Source organism: Topomyia yanbarensis, chromosome 1 (genome assembly GCF_030247195.1).
Source record: "Topomyia yanbarensis strain Yona2022 chromosome 1, ASM3024719v1, whole genome shotgun sequence".
In the NCBI taxonomy this organism is placed as follows: Eukaryota; Metazoa; Arthropoda; class Insecta; order Diptera; family Culicidae; genus Topomyia; species Topomyia yanbarensis.
In genome coordinates, this window is record NC_080670.1 from 22,071,831 (window position 1) to 22,092,208 (window position 20,378).

At 35.1% G+C, this 20,378-nt stretch overlaps 1 protein-coding gene across 1 annotated transcript in view; it reads left to right on the forward strand.

Moving 5' to 3' along the window:
• LOC131693754 (osteocalcin 2-like) overlaps window positions 1-4,568 on the forward strand; it is a 46,701-nt gene extending 42,133 nt beyond the window's left edge. The window contains exons 3-4 of the mRNA XM_058981878.1: window positions 4,168-4,283; window positions 4,505-4,568. Coding sequence (XP_058837861.1) covers window positions 4,168-4,283; window positions 4,505-4,568 — 180 coding nt within the window. The remainder of the gene's footprint in view (window positions 1-4,167; window positions 4,284-4,504) is intronic.
• The last annotated feature ends 15,810 nt before the right edge of the window (window positions 4,569-20,378 follow it).

Here is a 20,378-nt window from a genome sequence, read left to right on the forward strand (position 1 = left end):
GTACGATGCAAAAAAACGGAACCATCATCACTATATCTGACGAGCTTTTCGACTTTGTCGATAACTTCGCCATCATTGATCGTTGATCGAAGAGCAGTGGAAGAGGCATTAATGCATTTTTGAAAAAGAGACTGTGAGAATTGAACTGACTTAGACTATGTCAAGACAAACTAGATGGTAGTTGGTGGAGAGAAAGGTTGTCGACGTATTCATATAGCTTGGAAGATTAGTAACATGTAGTCTTCCCAAATGAACATCGTACACAATGTTCGCTCTGGCTCTGTGCTCATATTAAACCCACATTTTGTGTACGAACTCAAGCATGCCATTTTGTACCAACACACGTGCACATGTTCGCCTAACAACCGAACCCCATGTAAGTACACGGTGTGCGTACATCTCGTGTACACACAGGTTCGTGGAACCAGTTTTCTCTTGACTTTTTGCCTTGTGCGAATCGTTCTCGTGTACCCGGTGTACGTACACGGATGTTTCAATTAGAGTTTGTACATCGTTCGCTTGTGTTCGATGTTCGTGACGAACCTGTACATCGAGATGAAGCATAATGGAGGTTGAACGCGTGCACGAAATTTTGTACACAGGTACAAGCTTGTCGATGTTCATAAGAAGTCTGATAACATGTAATAACGACGTTATCTACGAGGTGAAAGGCATGTGGAAGCTGCTCTTCTATAGTTTGCATATTTAGATGAAGTCCTGTAGCTTTCAGGCATGCACAGCGCTCTCTATACTGTTCGCTGATACTCCATGTTGTTCTGTACGGCAATGGGGCCTGGGGGTTGAAGGAGGCTATCGAACGCTTGGTGTGTTAAAGAGAACAATTCTGTGTTCATTACTTGACGTCTCAGTAGAATACAGAGAATGACGAGCCGTACCAAATATACGCATATGCTCACATCGGAAGGCTGATAAAATATGGCGGGCTGGACATGTAGCGCGAATGCCGGAACAGAGATCTGCTAAAACTGTGTTCAACAGAGAGCCTGGAAGAGGTCGTCGGCTTCGTAGCAGACCACGCAGCCTGTGTGCAATTGAGGAAGATGCGCAAGCGGCGAGCGTTCGAGTAGTTTGAAGAATGGTAACCCATGATCGATAGGCTTGGAAATATACAATGCGTTCGGTCATGCTTTGGAGCGCCTGGCTTGTTTGGACATGGTATTGATGATGGTAGTGTTTTATATAGTCCCATATTAATATAATTAAGTTCATCATAGTTATGTGTTTGGGTGTTATTTTATTAATAAAAATCGTTGGATTTATTTAATTACATTTGGGTCATTCCGCGCGACATGATCAAAAAACGATGCAAACTTGAAATCGACCTTCACTGATTTAAACCAAATTTGGAGGAAAATTGTTGAAGGAGTCTAGAAAAAATATTAACTTTTGGTGGCAGTGCTGCCAAAGAGATTTTTTTCAGTTAATTATTAAAAGTTAATTTTTCTCTCAAAACATTTATTTTAATTTTAAAAATTTTAGTGCCATCGTGTTTCTCAGACATTTTATCATAAAAACACATAATCTCATGAGCACATCCTGAGATACACCGTTTAAAAAAGAAAACAAGCTCGCATTTCTTCATAAAAATCCATTTTTATTGGCCAAAATTGAGAAAATCTTAAAACGGTCATAAAAGTCGATCCTGATCTGCTAGAAGTAATCTAAAAACGTAGCTTTTCATCATTTCTCTTCTCTTCTTTCTTATAGGCGAAATTGCGATTTTTGTTTCAAAACAGTGTATCTCAGGATAGGCTCAAAATATATTGATATTATGTGTTTTTCATGTAAAAATATCTGACGAACACGATGGCATTAAAATTTGCAAAATTAAAATATATGTATTGAGAGAAAAATTAACTTTTGATATTTAACTGAAAAAATCGCATAGTTGGCAGCACTGCCGCCGAAAATTAATATTTTAATATTTTGATACCTTGACCAATTTTCTTCAAAAACCATCTTGCGATTTGATTCTATAGTGAATAGAACCGGAGATATACTCAAAAGAAAATCAAGGGTTTGGGCAATTTTTCAAAACGAGGGGTGCTCCCATGGCCGGTAGGATGATCCAGCTGACACAAAAAATTGGGTTTTTATATATTGGCCCTAGATCAGTGCTACGAAAATTCAAAATCAGCTACCTATTTCTGCTTGCATTTACTGAAACCGACATTCAGATTCAACGCCTCCCTCATTCATTCACTTTCCAACTGACTGAAATTTCATGCAGAATCGAACGCTTGAGTGCAGAGGAAATATAAATTCATTCACCAACCAAAGCATTCATTTGCTATTATGTCGACAGTTTGAAGGCAGAAGTTACCATCTTCTACATTTTCGAGCATAAGTGAACTGCGTAATCTATATCTGGTGCACTTTTGCTCAATAATCCCTTTCAGAGCTAGCATAGAAATAAAATTCACTTTGCTTCTGAAATCGAACATGTCCGTACCTGAAAGCGCTGCGTCGGGAGAACGAATGACGATGGAAACGAATAAAAAAATTCATTCATCGCAGTGGGCATGAATTGAATTTCGTTTTCTTTCAAGTTCATGCAGCGATGTCAATTTTTTTGAGCTCTGCCCTAGATGAATAATTCCTCCAAATTTGGTTCATTATTGTATGTATTTTGTTCATGACATTCGTTATTTTCCTTATTCTTGTTATTTCACTAAATTTATTAATTTTGTTAATTTAATTCATTTTATTTGCATTTTCCTTTGATTTTCCTTTAATTTAAATTTTTCACACTTGAATTTATCATATTAATGTACTAGGGTATTAATCTTATTAATAAAAATCAATTGATTTATTCTGAGAAGCTTGTTTAAATCATTCTTTGCTTTCATTTTGTTCAACTTATTTATTTTATGCATTTATTTTATTTATTACACTAATTTTATCATTTATTTGAAATATTTTATCTATTTTTTCATTTAATTTATTTTTGGAATTTTATTAATTTTGTACGTAATTTTATTCATTTAATATGTTTAATATATTGTGGCAATGAAATTTATTAAACCTTTATTTTTTTTTTTAATTCCTTTATTTATTTTAATGATACTATTTTTATACATTTTTTTTTGTTCTTTTTGTTCATTTAAAAAAATTCGTTCCGTTCATTTTATTGATGGATTAAGTTTGTCTAGAACAATATCAACATCATTTCACTTTAATTATTATTTTCGTTTCTTTTTTACAATTGCACCCATTTTATTCATTCCATTCACTTTACTCTTTTTATTAAATTTCGATTATTTTGTTCGTTTTATTTATATTATTAATTTTCATCTTCTTTACTATACTAAGTTTATTATTTTATTCTTACCATTAGTTTTATTGATTTTGTCCTTTTTATTGATTTTATTCATTTTAAAATTATGTTCTTCATCAATCTTATTCTTTTATGCATTTTATTTGTTTCTTCTGTTTAACTTTTTCGTTTCATTTTTCTCGATTTAATAATTTTGTTAATTTTATTCATTTTATTCGTTTGATTCGTATTTTACGTTATTTGTTTTAATTAGTGTATTAATTTTATTTGTGTCGATGTTTTCTTCTGTTTTATTATTTTGTGTTGCTTTCTTTGCTCATTTATATTTTTTTTCATTTTGAGCTTCTTATTACTTTTATTCGTTTTATGACAGTATCACTTTTGTTTATTTGATCATTATTCTTTTTATCAGTTTTGGCCATTGTATACCTAGACAAGTGCATTGGTAGGCACTCCTGTGCTTGTTTAAGCTGTAGAATAAACTCCTGAATTCAGTTTAAAAACTTTTCAAACAGATGTCACAGCTTTTCATGGTACAGCTTGAAAAATATCACCAACACTAATTGATAGCCTCTGTCGCAACTATTAGCGCCATACTTCCCAGAGAAATACAATCAGTTACAATTACACCATATAAGTGAGATTCCTGGCAAACAAACAGAGTCGTCTCAAGTTCTCACTAACAATAACTTTTAAGCCCCTTGGTGCAAACAGACCAGCACCCCGCCCGCACCTAATTACTTTTCCTCGTGACCCTTTCTGCACTTTATACGTCACATCACACACACTATCCAATGACTTGTACCAGCCCAGAGTTCAACAGCGTGGTAATAATTTCCTTCTTTATTTCTCTTCGCTTCCAATTTCAGTTCCGCCAATCTCCTGAAGCCCGGGACGTACCTACACCGGCACCGCCCAGCAATGATAGCCCAGCGATGGACAGTTTTAATACCGTTCGTTACGATAGTGCTGCTGCTCGAGACATGTAAGTACAAGAGAACATGTGCTGCTTTCTTCCTTTTTACCGTTTCCGCCCGGCCCCGGACATAGTTTTGCCACATTCGACGCTGGCCATTTCGGAACTGTCCATGATACAGGATATTTTATTGGTCCCCTCTAGCCTTTTCCACGCCATGGACTTAAATTTTTCGTGCTGCCACAGTTCGTTTTCTTGCGAGGTTTTGGGCAATGCTTTTCCTCGTCCAGCTGCCAGGCGGCCGAAGACCCGGCGGCGGCAGCGTCGGGCAAATCGCGGGGGGAAAAGTATTAGCAAAGAAAACGTGCCAACTCAAATGGAGCATTGAACCGTGAAGAGGAACAAGACGCAATCCTGCACCACGAGCAAATCTTTTTGCTGGCTTACCGGAACATAGCATCGGGTACATTTCTCCTTCTCCCGATGCTACTGCTGCTGCTACTACTGCCGCCGCTATCATCCGTACGTGAGTTGTTTCCGGCAGACAGCGAGGGACCTCCGGTCCGATCTTCGTGGTTCCGAGAAGCGAGCGTCCTATCTTGAAATTGGTTTAACCCGGCCGCTGCTGAGAAATGTTCGCCGAGAGAATACGGTAGTGGTTTTGGTGTTGATGACTTCCTGAGTGTACCTACGAGGAGTTTTTTTTGCTGTTGGCCAAGTTATTTGTTTTGGCCTGTGAACGTGTTCGCAATATGACACTCTTAGCCGTCTATATATTTTTTTCTTATTCCATTATTGAGTATCTCCTCCGATTTTACGTTGTCTTTTAAAAGTATTGAATAACAGTTGAACGATACGTAAGTAATTCCAAATAATTAACCCATCCTCGTAAATCGTCACGGTCGTCATGTGTCTCCGTAGGAATTCACCGCAGCCCATAAATTTCAACAATCCACCTCAACTTGGCAGTACATATAAAATCACACACACACACACACACACCTTCCGTCGGTGTGCCATGTACAGTAAACCACCCTTTCTGCAGAAGTACACCAACAGTTCCATTCTGCCCCAGCGATAAATTGCCACGACAATCGGATCGAAACAAGTGACAGAACTAACGCCTAACATCGGGCGGCTGCCAGTCACCACCCAACCGGAAAAAATACAGTAAAGGTTGGGTAAATAAAGTGACAGGTTTATTATTGGTATTGTTGTACCAGTTGCCGCACCATCCGTGCCTCGCTACTTTCGAGCTGACGTGTGTCACCGGCGGCGAAGGATTTTCGGCCCCACTCAACCCACATCCGTTCGTTCCTTCTCCGTTCATCCGAGTTGCCGTAACGTGCAGCACACAGGTCTTTCCCCCGAGTGCGGTGCCATAATGAAGTTTGCTGGTGCTTTCGGGATAGGATACTTACCCCGGCAGCACTTCTTGGAATCGTAGGAGTATGATTGTGCCGTCAACAATTCCGAGACTTTTTGTTTTATTGTCATTCTGACCACACGCAACCAAGCTTCTCCTTTATTCGCTTAGTGCCTCCGACTTCCGACCTTCCGACAGGGATTATTCTATTGGGGTTTTATTTTATTATCGCAGTGCTCTATCGGCAAACCGACGACGAACGGACTGGGTGCCTGCCTGCCTGACTGACTAGCTGGCTGACTGCTTGACTAGATGGGTGGCTTTCCAGAACAATTTTCGCTGCGACTGATGCTGGTTTGTCGTGCAAAAGCTAGCGAATCACGTCAAGTCGTTTGCCGACACTTGAGTGATTTACCCTCTTGTCTTGTTATTATTTTCGGTTTGGTTCTCTCACTATTAGTGGGATTAAAAGGGCGGGGTGGTGCACCGGACGGATGGCCATGTCTTCTGGGATTGATTTTCGGTGATAGGCGACCAATTCTGTCCCGTGGTCAGATGGCTTTTTGATGCGGGCCTTTCATTCGAGAATTGAACAACAAAACTAGCGGAGGTGACTAATGTGATTAGGTTGCGGAGAGGATTCCGAATGTTTATTCTCCTGCTTTATGGGTTGACACGAATCTGATTACTGGTGTGTTATAGTGGAACTTGATTTATGTCTGCCGGTGTCGTCGAGCACAGCCCGATTCCGGCACTGAATCGATATAGATGATACGGATCGTGATTTGTGAAGATACAGAATAAAATTAAGCCAAGGCAATAACAATCTGGCACTAGGTAATAAGTAAGGATTACATTAAATGTTTCAGCTCGTTCCATCGATGCCAATCAGCATATAAGTCGAGAATATCAACCATCATGTATCTGAAACGCCATTTCGTTCGGAAAAGCGTAAGAAAATTTGTACCTGTGTGGAAGATACCACCTTCTTCTCGCTTTCTTTGCATTCACCTTTCAACGAAACTTTCCTTTCGATTCCAAGAGGACTGAAAGTAAAATTGGTGATAAAACTTTACGACGCTTCGGCAAATGTTCTTTCCCCTTGGATCGTGATCACCATTTTCATCGGTATGTTCCCGCTATACCTACCGTCCCACAGGGTCGGTCGCCATCATTGCAATAGACTGATGGTCTCCTGAGAAGAGGCAACTAGTTTATCCCGGGGCAGATAATGGGAAACTTTTAGGCTACTGACTGACGGCTATTTGTTGGGAGAATTCATTGGCTTGTTGTTTCTTTTATGGTGCTTCTTTTCACAATAGGACTTGATTGTCGCATTCAATTGAGTTCGGGTTATAGTAGACAATAAATAGATTTCATCTTCATTTTTATTTATGTGGGAGTGTAACAAGAAAAAAAGCTCGTAAAGAAACAAGTCGTAGAGCGGGAATCAAAACTCAATTAAAAAAACCTGATCTACTGACATGAATTGAACTTCTCACTCTTATTAATTGTAACTATAGTGCCCTACCATTATACTAAATAAGAGCTGTAATATAAGATTGGTTACTTTTCATTAGGAACCTGATTGTCATACAAAAGGTTTCTATGCCTCTTGTGTGGCAATCAGGAATCAGAACATGATGGCTTAAATGCCACATTCTTCGAACAACAGGGGGTTTCCGCCTTGTCGTACAATGCTTTCTCGGAATTTTTCTGATGAGAAGGAAATAGTAATGAACTAAAGATGAGGTTTATGGAATAAGAATAATAACGACACAGTTCTATAATTTGACATATTCTTAGCGTTATTTTTGGAACATGGTTGACGAGTGGATGACGAAAATCGATGTGCGACGCCACTTTAAAACCAAACATGGTGACGCCCGGTTCAGCAATATTCTCTCTACCCTAATGGTATGATGGGCATTTACGGAATGAAAGTATCACTACGAATTTAGTGTGGTTCGTCAGTTATGGACAATAAAACGTGTCACTGAATTGTTTAAGTTATACAACTTTAAATGGCTTGATAAGTGATATTACGTACATATTGTGAGTTGACCAGACTTTCTTGCATTTAATCGTTGATTAGTTGTTTGTACTTGATTGATAATAGACGAATTTCACGCTAAATCATATTCGGAGTTGGAAGCGCCCTCTCAGATTTGAATGAAACTCTTTGTATACTTTGTTTTTCCAAAAATGATCTAGACTGTCTTTTGAAAAGGGTAAAAAAAAATTTTGCCAATTTTTCCAAATGGCTATATTCTCAAAATGACAAAGCCAACAAAAAATGTTGTAGGAGTGATTTTTACAAAATTAGTCAAATTTTTGAATAAAAATATTAAAAAAAATCGATTTAAAAAATTTAAAGTCGATTTTTCAAAAAAAATCTTTGATTTGGATCAAATTTTGTTACAAGATAGGTCATTATGGTCCCTACCTACCGTCAATTCAAGCTGGACACTTTCAAAGAAAAAAGTTATTTTAAAAAAACTTTTCGTTGTTCAAACTGATTTTTTTCAGAGACCTGAGCCAATCCCAAGGAGAGAACCCGGACTCCAGATTCCATAATCCAGAGTTCAGAGTGCCGAGAAGAGAGGCCAGAATCCAGAGTCGCGAGTCCTTAACCCAAAATTCTGAGGCGAGCCTAGAGTCCGGAATCCAGAGCTCAGTGTTGAGAATCCAGAGTCCCGAGTCCATAGCGCAGCGATCAGAACCCAGAGTTCCGAAGACAGAGTTCAGAGTCCAGAATCCAGAGTTCTGAGTGCCGAGCTCAGAGCGCAGAGTTCAGAGCCCAGTGCCCAATCCCAGATCCCAGAGACCATAATCAAGAGTTCAGAGTCCAGAGATCAGAGTCCTCAACCCAAAATACTGAGCCCAGTGTCCCGAGTTCAGCGCCCAGAGTCCAGAGTACAGAGCCCAGAGTTCAGAATTCAGAGTTCAGAGTCCAGAGACCAGAGTCCTCAACACAAAATAATGAGCCAAGTGTCCCGAGCTCAGCCCCCAGAGTCCAGAGCCCAGAATCCAGAGTCCAGAGACCAGAATCTTCAACCCACAATACAGAGCCCAGTGTCCCGAGTTCAGAGGCCAGAGTCCAGAGATCAGAGACCAGAATTCAGAGTCCCGAGGAGAGAGCCCACAGTTCAGAATCCAGAGACCCGAGTGCAGAGCCTAAAGTACAGAGTCTAAAGTCTAAAGTTCAGATTTCAGTGAGTGAAGGATCAAGATCCCTAGATAAGATACCAGAGCACCTGGTTCAGAGTCCAGCGTGCATAGTACATAAATTCGAGGCCAGCGCCAAGAGTCCATCATTCAGCGATGAGAGTGAAGAGTCTAGAATCTAAAGTTCAGTGTTCATAGTCCAGAGACCAGAATCCAGAGTCCCATGGGGGGAGCCTAGAAAATGAATTCTTAATATATCTTTGTTATGTTGCAAAAAAATTGAAAACTGATAAAACTTGTGAATTCAAACTGTCTTAGCCTACATTTTCCAAGCAATTGGACTATTGTAAATATTCTAGAAGAATTGTATTGAGCCGTTGAAGCTAACAATTGAGCAGCTTCTAGCACTGCGAGGGAAGCGCCTATCTTTCCCATCCCATCATTTTCAAGGAAAAATAGTTTTGCAACCCTACATACACTAAAAAAAAGTTGGGCATGAAAGGGTTAAAGAGAAAGAAAAAACCATTACGATGTTAACAAGTAGTTTGAAGAAAAGAATTGAAATTCAAAAAAAAATCACATGATGTTATCGAAAACACACCTGGACCCCCTTTCCTCAGATTAAAACACATCAAGGGGCTGACAAAAACACGGTTCATCACAGTATTGCTAACCGGAAGCCGCCCAGTTGGATACTACAACATGGATTTTCGAATGGTGTCAAGCATCGATTTCCATCATCTACTCGTTAAGCTCGTTTCGGGAATAACCTGGTTCACCTCGCTTTCCTATTGATCGATTCTTTTTAGCTACCATGGCCTATATGGTGACCCATGAACATAGCTAGTATGGTAGAGGAAATGCGTTGAAGAAGGACACCCCGTGTAAGATGGACATCATGAGGGTTTTGGTATAAAGAATATATTTAAATAATTTTGTCAACATCATTTTGTCATTATGAATAAATAAACCCTTCCGAACAACACGTCATATGCTTTTTACGGTACCTGTCAACAATATTAAAATAAGTAACCAAACCGGTTGTCGACAGAGAATCCGGAATTTTCAAAACGTGACTTAACTTTATGTTGATATGTGCACCAAATTCACAAATTCGGGCCTTAACCACAATTTAGATCCCTAGGGAGAATAAATATATTGCCACATTGGCGTGACAGCTACAACAATTTCGATCCACTTTGTGTACCCGAGTAATTCTTGATATTCCGCTTTGTGTTCCCGAGTAAGCTTGATATTCCGCAAGAAAAACTGATCTGTTTAAGTTGATGGCAACCAGTGAAATCGAAACTTGATCCGACGCAATATGCACAATAGACTATTTTTCTCCCGAAGTAGAAAATGTTTGGATAAAACCAATTTTTCTCCCTCTTTCAATCATGCACTAGCTTAGTCCGACTCCCAGTTAGTGTCGGATTTTCATGAGACGACGTTGAAACGCAACCATAACTTTCGGATCTTACCGTTTTTTTGGTTCTAGTATTTTCATCACAGCTGCGAATCGCTTGCCAGTTCTGAAATTTTTAGACAAATTGTACTATGTGACGAATAGTCCCAATAGTTGAGGAAGAGTATAAAAAGTTTCCGGATGCAAGTTTTTGCAATATCGTAGTGTGATACTTCAAAAATTATTTTGATATATTCTGAATTTAATAGTAAACTTCATCCAATGTCAGCAATATCGCACAAAGTGTACATGCAATTGAACCCGGGACAGCTTTCTCCACTGACGACACTATTCCTCCGGTGTACTCGATAATCTTTTATTTTTTATCATACTCCTCTAATAGACTATATTTCTGAATCGATCCTGCCCGGTGCATCATCCCGATTCGATGAAAATCCTGCTATGCTACCTCCCTTTATCTCTCAGCAGGTGATGTGATTGGGGAGTAGAGGGGGAACCGGTATCTGATGGAAGGTTTTACGATATCAGGGACATTCTCTTGAGAAGCGGAATTTATTCGCAAAAGGAGAAAGGCGCGCGAGGCGGGTAGATTGACGGGGGAATTGATTTTCTGTCTGTTCTGTACGGGGCCCCCAGTTGACGAGAGAGAGAGAGAGAGAGAGCGGGTGGAGTTGGTTGACCGAAAAATCAGGTGAAAACTAATTTTCATGCTGAAATTAGTTTTTCGAAAGTTATTACTATTTTGTGGCTATTGTTCTTGGGATAATTAATTTAGTTTCCTTTATTAAGCGATGAAGTTTTTATAGCAGGCTGTGATGAGATGGAAGGTCTTGCTTCGGAAACATCACCAATGAAGGTTAGCTTGCGTTATCGAGATCTTTGACTGAGAAACGCTGGGGCTTTTCATAACTAAGTAACGATTGAATATTACCGACGAAAATTGAGTCACCTTTATGTATGTAGATTTAATATTTGTTTCAGTATCTGGAGAAACACTCAGGAGTAAACAGAAATGAGTATTGATTGGTTTCTATCATTTGCAGAAATCCTAAGGAAAAAAGTAGATACTGGGGCAAGTCAAATACTTGCGAATCACTACTCCAAGCAGAAGCATCTCCATTAAGCTAGAAGTATTCTTTAACATTTTAGAGCTTTAGTAAACTGAGTAATCTATAGCAAGCGCATTTTGAAAAAATGTTAAACGTATTTTTATTAGACAAATATTATAACTAATTTATGCTGAAACCCTTAAGATTCCTTCGAAACGTTGTTCATTTGACTCAAAACTAGTATTTTTGTCCAAAAACTACAGTGACTGAAAAGGCATCTTTTAATTATGCAACATTTTTTCTCATTCCCGAAATTGTATTAGAACCTAACTTAGAAAAGTATAACTGACTGGTTATACTGGTGACACCAAGCAGAACGAAAACAAAACGGGGGAAAAGAAATAGAGTGGAAACACTGGAAGGTTCGTTGTTTATTTGGCCACTTCTTCAGATGTTGATAAACTTATCTTTAAATAATAAAGTTTTCACAATAATTTCAGGCCTGTCTGAAACGGTGTCTCTAAAATTCATCTTAGTTGTTTTATTTATTTACTTTCCTTAATTAATTTTTTTTAATTTAATTTCTAAAATATTTGCTTTTCTATTTATTAATTTTATGCATTTTAATTGTTATATTGTATTCATATTATTCATGATATTATTAATTAATTTTATTAATATTATTCATGATATTAATTTTGTTATTGTTGTTTCTTTCCATTATATCATTCATCTAATTAATATAGTTCATTGCACTAATTTTATTCATTGAATCTCTTTCATTCATAGTATTCTATTGGTTAATTTTGTTTACATGTTTTTGTTATATTTGATTCATTATTTTGTACGGATTTCCTTTTCTCACTTCATTAACTTCATTAATTATTCTTTATTATCACGATAACCGTTCATGCATTTTTTTATTTTTATTACTCGTATTCAGTCATGTATTTTATTAATTTCTGCCAATTTATGAACTGCATTCAATTTATTTTATTTCTTTTATTAAACTCATTAAGCTTCTAAATTGTATCCGTTGTTCATCTAATTTATTTTGTTTCATTTTTCTCATTTTTTATTAATTTCCTTAATTTTTTTCATTTTTTATATTTTCTTCATTATATTTATTTGATGCTTTTTAAAAGTTTTCTTAATTTTTCTCGCCTTATTTCATTTCTTTCTTGCATTCATTTCCACCACTTCGTCTACTTTCTTTCGTTTGTCTTGTTTATTGTATTTATTTCACTCATTTAATTTTCAACGTTTACTTGAATTACCTAGTATGTTTAACGGATTTATTAATTTCAATTATTGTATTCAAAATATTCATTTTAGTCATTTTATGAACATTTATAATTTGAATAATTTAATAACTCTCATTGGTTTTACTAATTTTATCAATTTAATTCTAATAATTAATGTAATATTTCATGAAAATTTCTATTTGTTTTGTTGTATTCCTTTTCTTTATTGATTTTGTTCGTTTATCTTTCATTTTAAACATTTTGTGCAATTCATAGATTTTTTTCAATGTTCATTATAATTATAACACCTTTTCTCGCTCTATTTTAATAATTGATTTAATTTATTTTATTTATCTAACGCGTTTTATTGATTCATTTAACTCAACTTATTAATTTTGTGCAGTTTGTTCGTTGTATTTAATTAATTCGGAAAGTAACAGAATATTTTGTATTTCTTCAGTTTTTCTCATTTTTTGGTTGTTTTTATTCTTTTTATTCTTCTTATTGATTCTATTCAATTGCATAATATTTTTAATTTTTGAATCTTATTATTTTTCATTTCATTTATTTTGTTTATATAACCTATTTTTTATTTCATTTATTTTATTTGTTTCATTTGTTTTATTTACGTTATCCTAAGTTATTTATTTGTTGCTCTCATTCGTTTTACTAATTTTATCAATTTAATTCTATTATTTAAAGTAATATTTTATGAACATTCCTATTTATTTTGTTGTAATCATTTCTTTCTCTTTATTATTTTGTTCGTTTTTATTCATTTTAAACATCATATATTTTTTGCAATGTTCATTTTATTTCAATAATTATATAACTTTTATTCGTTTTATTTTAATAATTGATTCAATTTGTTTTGGTCATCTAATGCGTTTTATTAATTCATTTAACTAAACTTACTAATGTTATGCCTTTTGTTCTTTGTATTTAATTAATTCAGAAATTATCAATATTTTGGATTTCTTCAGTTTTTCTAATTTTTTTGGTTGTTTTTATTCTTTTCCTTCTTTTTATTGATTTTCTTGATCCTATTTATTTTATATAATTTATTTATTTTTCGAATTTTGGTAGTTTTTTTCATTTCATTTATTTTATTCATATTAACTATTTTTTATTTTATTGATTTCATTTATTTCATTTGTTTTATTTACTTTATGCTGAGTTATTTATTTTATTTGTTGCTTGTGTTTTCCATTTCATTTATTTTATTTGTTTTGTTGGTTTGATTCGTTTTAAGCCTTCTTCTATTCAATTCATTAGTTAGAATAATTCAATATTCATTTGTTTTTATTCTTTGATTTAGTTTATTTCATTATATATTTTATTTATTTATATTCTTTTTACTATTTCTTTCGTATATTTTACATCGGTATTTTTTTGTTTTTGTTATTTTATTAATTTAATTTAATCCTTCATTTTATTTATATTATTATTTGAATAAATAAGTATTTATTAAATTAATTTGTTTTAAGTATTTTATTCTTTTACATCTTATATACATTTTAAAAATTTTAATCAATTAATTTACATTTATTTTTTAATTCATTTCGTATATTTTATATGTTTTATTGATTCTATTCAATTTAATCGTTTTCTTTTTATTCGTTTTATTCATTTCATTAGGTTGAATAATTTAATATTCTTTTATTTCGTTTATTTATTTATTTTATTTCTATATATGTTTAATTGATCTATTATTTCAATTTGTAGAAGTGTTATACTTATATATTTTTAATTTTATTCGTTTTATTGGTTTCGTTTACTTCATATATCAATTTAATATTTATTTATATGATCATTTTGTTTACTTTGTTTATTTCTGTGATCTTTCTTTATATTTACATGAGTTATTTTGTTATTTACTAATTTATTGTGACTAATATCGATTCACTTCCTTAATTTTCTTATTTTATTTGTATTATATAATTCACTTGGTTTATTTGATTTATTTATTTAATTTGTTTTATACATTAGGTGTCATTTCTATATACTCTGCTTAATTCATTTTCTTCTTTTTATTAGTACTGTTCGTCTTAATGCATTTTTGAATTTCACGCACGCTTATGGCAATGTTTATTTTATTTGCAGAATGACATTTTTATTCCCTCTATTCTGAAATTGATTTCATATATTTCACTGATTCTGCAATTTAACTTATTCATTTCATCCATTTTGTTCATTGTATGTCATTCATTCACAAAATAATACTTTTTCTCAGTTTTTATAATTTTATTTTTTGATAGTTTTTATTCATTAATCTTTTTATAATTTATTTTGTTTTATTAATTTTAAACATGTTATTATTTAAAAAAAAATTATCTTTTCATTTAATTTTATTTATTTTTGTTATTTTTTAATCTATTCATTGTTTTGATTCATTACAATTCTTTTTTTCCTTTGTACGTTTTAATCATTTCATTAATTTGAATGAATTAATATTCATCTATTTTTTTTGCTTTGGTTTATTTTATTTCTTTAAATTTTTTTTTCGTTTATTTTATTTATTTCATGTGTTCCGTGTGTAACTTAAATTATTTACTCCATTTATTTCGTTTAATTTATTTGTTCTATGGATTTGATTCAATTCAATCGTTTGTCTCTTTATTCGTTCCATTCATTTCGTTAATTTGAATAATTTTATATTCATTTATTTTATTTCTCTATATGTTGCATTCATTTATTAATTTAACTTATTTTATGTAAAAAGGAATTCCACGAAGATCCGGAAGAAAATAATTAAAATCGTGACCGACCATCTTAGATTCCTATAAAACTTTACACGTTTCTCCGGCATGGAAGACTAAACATTTTTCACAATCAGTAAGATTATTTTGACTCAAGAGCAATTTTTTAAAAGGGCGCAAACATTTCTATGCGCCGTAATTTAAAAAAAATACTGTATTTTATTCAGCAAAAGAATGAGTTACAAGCAATGAACATTTCTGTGCACTGAAAAAAATGTTGTGTCATTTTTCACAACATCAACAATTTGCGTTAAAAATTTAAATTGAAAAAAAAAACCATTTTTTCTGTTTTTTATATTTTGTCAATAAAAACCTGAAGAGAAAAAACATATTGAATGTGATCGACGATGGTCATATTTTGTAGTCGGCCGATTTCTCATGGAATCCCTCTATTATATTTATAGAAATGAAATATTTCTGTTATTGGTTTGATTGATTTTATATATCAATTTAGTATATCTTTATTCCATCTATTTTGTTATTATTATGTATTTAATTTATTTTATTTATTTCGTTTTTTTATTTGATCCATAAGGTTATATGAAATTATCATATACATTTTAGGTTTCATTGATTTATTTATTTTATTCATTTAATTTTTTATTTGCTTAAATTTAATTTAATCTATTTTCTTAATTTTTCTAATCTATTTTATTTATGGTTTTATCTCATTTGTTTAATTAATTTCATTAGTTTTATTTTTCTCATTTCATATTATTTTGATTTTTTTCATACTTTGAATCATCACCTTAAGAAAAATATGCACAAGAAAGGATTTGACTTGGTTCGTCTGCTAGAGCCCATCGAACGGATGTTCGTATGAGGCTGACAGAATCAGGTTAAATAACTGACAAAATCAATGGTAGACAAAATCGGGGGTTGATAGTCAAGTCTTCACTGTATTTTGTGTTTTTTTTCTATTGTATTGATTTTTCCATTTCTTTATCCATTTTATTCTTCTTCTTTAATTTTCTTTTCTTTACTTATTTTGTTCATTCTATTTATTCAATTTATTTAATTTATGTTGTTTATATAATTTGTTTGATCTATTTTGTTTGATATATTCATTTAATTTTTTGAGCTGTTTTTATTTTATTTTTTGAATTTTATAGTTTGCATTGTTCATCCTGCTCGTTTAATTAATTTGATTGATTTTTGAATCGCATGTAACAATTTCTTGACTTTTTTATTTCTTAATAACGTATTTTCATTTATTTCGTTTGTTTTTTGTTTAGTTTATTTTATTGATCTTGATTTTTCACGGGTTTTATTCGTGCAGTACTCGAAACTGTGTAATTTAGGTATAAGAAATATCTCATTTCACTGCTAGTTGGATTAAATCGGGTTTTCATTCATAACTATAGTTGTGAGGATGTAAATACTTAAAAATGTCTAGTAAATCGTTCGTCTCACCAGTATCTTTCAAACCGACTTGACCACCGGATATACGTTAAATCCAAAATGCAAACAACTGGTGTTTACGAATGATGTCTCAAAAGCGCAGAGGTTCTCATGGCAGAGCAAGTTGTACCGAAATCTGCCAGCAGGACACGGTCCGTGAGTGGTCGATGTCTTGCGAATACCAGTTGTGTTTCATTTTAATTATGGCGTCTTTTCGGCGGTCAAGTCGATCTGCTAGATACTGATGAAACAAAGTCGAAAGGAAAACCCATGACTTATGAAAGATTTTTAAGTATTTACATTCTTACATCTAAATTTATATATTGATAAAAACCCGATTTAATCCCCCTAGCCGTAGGATGAGACATTTTTTAAAGAAATCAGTGTATGCTGAAATTTGATTTTAGCGTCTATCCCGCGATTACGTAGGGCTGCCAGATACTGATGAGATAAAGCATAAACTACAATCTATCATGTACTAAAGTTATATTTAATGTACCCTTCATGTATAGAATCGTTTTAATCTAATATTCTACCTAACGAGTAACTAGGCACAACATAATAAAAATAATCTGAAAAATCATTGCCTGTCCCATAATTAAAGTAAAAATCAACTTCAGTGTCGCAAACCATCGACAGCGATCGAAAATGCTAAATTTATTTAACAATAATAAATAAGTTATCGCCAGTTTTTGTCCAATCTTTTAAACACGTTTTGCTACTATATAAGCTACATTTCTACCATAGATCAGAACACACCACCAATCAAACCACACACGTATGGTCGATTCCCAAATGACCACTGCTGTTTCGTTTGATTCGACAAGCCCTGCTCGCCACTCTCAGCTTTACCCACACCCACCTAATCCACCGGCTGGCTAGCCACCAGTTCGCAACTAATCAGTGTCACTTCGATTAACAAACAATCAGAATCCGACTAACACCAAGCAGGATCGAATCCGGTGCTTGAATCACGTATAGCCTCTCCAATTTCTTCGCATTCACGGATGCACATAAATAAACGCGTCTCGTCCCCTCCCTTCATGGGCCGGTAGGATTTGCCAGACCAAAAGGGCAATAAATCGAAACGAAATGAAGCAAGTCACGATCCGCTTCTCAATAATTAAATTTCTGACACTTGTTTCAGCTTTTTGATTGCCGGGACGTGCCCCGTAGTATTACGACTAAGTGTGCTAACAACTGTGCAGCACCACGTCCTGAAGGACCCCGTGTATACACTTAACCCATATAAATGTATATATACACACACCGTCTCGGTGCAGGACCGGTCCTGGATGATTCTTTTTGTTCCTTTAACGACCGGAAAAAATATCACGCTTTGATTCACTTTCGAATCCCCGCTCTACCATGGACGGTTGACATCCGCAGGACCACTCCTGTGCGGGCGTGTGACGATTATGCGATGCTTCCAATCCCCAAAGGGGGGAGGTGTAGGATACCTTCGTTACTGAATCGGAACGAGGTTACAAAAACAATATAAAAGAAAAATGGGAACGAAGAAACTAGTTCATTCCGGAAGATATCGTTTGATTTATGAAGAAGAGTGATTATTTATGGGCTGAACGCGGTGGCAGTTTCGTGCTGTTCGGTGCGTGGATTTTGGGACCGGATTCGGATCGCTCGCTGCCGCAAGGAGCCGAGGATCATTTAACACTGTCTCGTTATGGATACAGGCAGGTCCCTGGAAGCAATGGTAGTTAGCAGCATCAGCAGCGGACGTCTTAGGTCGACATTTGTCATCCTGAATGTCTCGGGAACACGTGTTTATCACTGACTGTGCACAGGCAATTGTAACACTATGGGAATGATACATTCGCCTCCGCAGACGGTGATATTGGTGCTTGGAGTGCGTTTGGAGCAAGGTGTTAATGGCTTCACGACATGATTCGGGGGGGGAACTTTTGTGCGACACGTGTCCTCGAGGTGTCGTATGTATTACAGGCAAATTTCTGTCTTGAGAAGGATGATGCTTGAAAGATTGGAGCTGAAATGGGATTCATGTGTTTATTTTTATTTGACGTGGTGCGACATTTGTAATATTACACCATTATTTTGAAGTCATTCAACGTGTTTAGGGATTATAGACAAAACTGTAAGGCAATCGTTGTACCTTTCACGCATCAAGTGGTGTTATGTCAGTCATCTTTTGTTGACCACTTTTGGCACAAATTTGGCCACAGCAAACAGTAACGCGGGTGGCGTCGTGAAAACAGTCGAATTAGAGTGGATACTTATTTTCGGTCCGGAATTCCCACAAACACTAGCTTTGATTACGATGTGACGCTGTACGCTTCCTTAATAGCAATAACTTTTTATCACAATCCAATTCCATTATTCTCAACAGATTTTTTAAAATATATTTCGTTGATTTGACACGACTTATTGCGGTAGCTTAACTGAGCTGTGGGTGTTTCATATTTACAGCAGGCAATCATTTAAAAATGAAATGAAACGGTCAGAACCAATAATTGCATGCATTGTGCACTTTCAAGCCTTATGGAGCAAAATGGAGCAGCACATAATTCCTAAAAAACGCTAGACAATCTATCGCAAAATGTAGCAACTTTCCTGCAATAAGACCCTCTTGTTCCCTGGATTGAATTACCGAAACGTTCTACACGGGACCCAACTTCTCACACGATGAAGCTTTTTCCTCGCTCATGCAGCTCATCCCGTTTTAAACTTGGTAATGAAATTTTGATTCCGCATTTAAAGTTTCACCCTCGTTCTCGAGACGATGAGCAACTTTTCTCCGGCTCTTTCGGTCGCAACCTTCCGCCAAGCTTCGCAAATTTTGACATGCAGATCAAAAGCCAACCAACCCCGTTCCTTGTTCTGTGCCGAAAGACATCTTTGGCAACGCACATATGCATGCAAGTCCTAGTAGTCGACAGACACCGTTGCCACACATACGTACGTACAGCCATATTTTCTCGAAAAACCCTGAACTCGATAGGGATGAAAGCTAACGAAATTTTTCTTTACCGATAAAAACCGACGAAAAAACATCTCGTATGCAGAAGTTTTCCTTTTCGGTAAGTTACTTTTTTGTGAGTATTTCCGTCACCGACCGCCCGCCACTTGGACCACCCCTCCCGCCCCGATGAAACCGATGGTACCCAGGCCACAAGATCCACCCGTTTGCTTTCTGTCTTCTTCTAATGTGCACATTATCCTTGTCGGAGATGGAAGCATTTGGTGTAAGAAGACGAAGAAAAAAGAAATCAACCTACTCCATCACCGTTCTGTTCCGCCCGGCCCGGCACATAATGGAAAAATAAATTGAAAGAATAAAACTTTTATGCTGCTAGTATGTTGCAGCAGCAGCCGTTGTTTGTTTGCCCGTCTAGTCTACAGTGTGAGGCAAGTAGAATGTGCACCTGCGATTTGTATTTACATACTTCAGATTTTTAATTTCGAACATTTTTGTTAGATTCGTCTTCGACTCATCAGTATGGTGCAGTCTACTTGACCATCACAGATAGGCGTAAAGTGCGTTAACTGTTACCACTCAAACTACTGGTTACGGATGATGTCCTGCAAGTACAAAAGTTATGATAGTTGATGAGATCATGGTTCGTATCATTATTCCGCTATAAGGGAAATGCATTGTACTTTTCTCTATTTCCCACTGAGAGGAAATTGAGTAAATCCATTTTGTGCAGAAGGACAAAATACCTGTAGCTTGTCCACTTTGAAATATCTAGCTTTAACATACTAGTTTTTGATC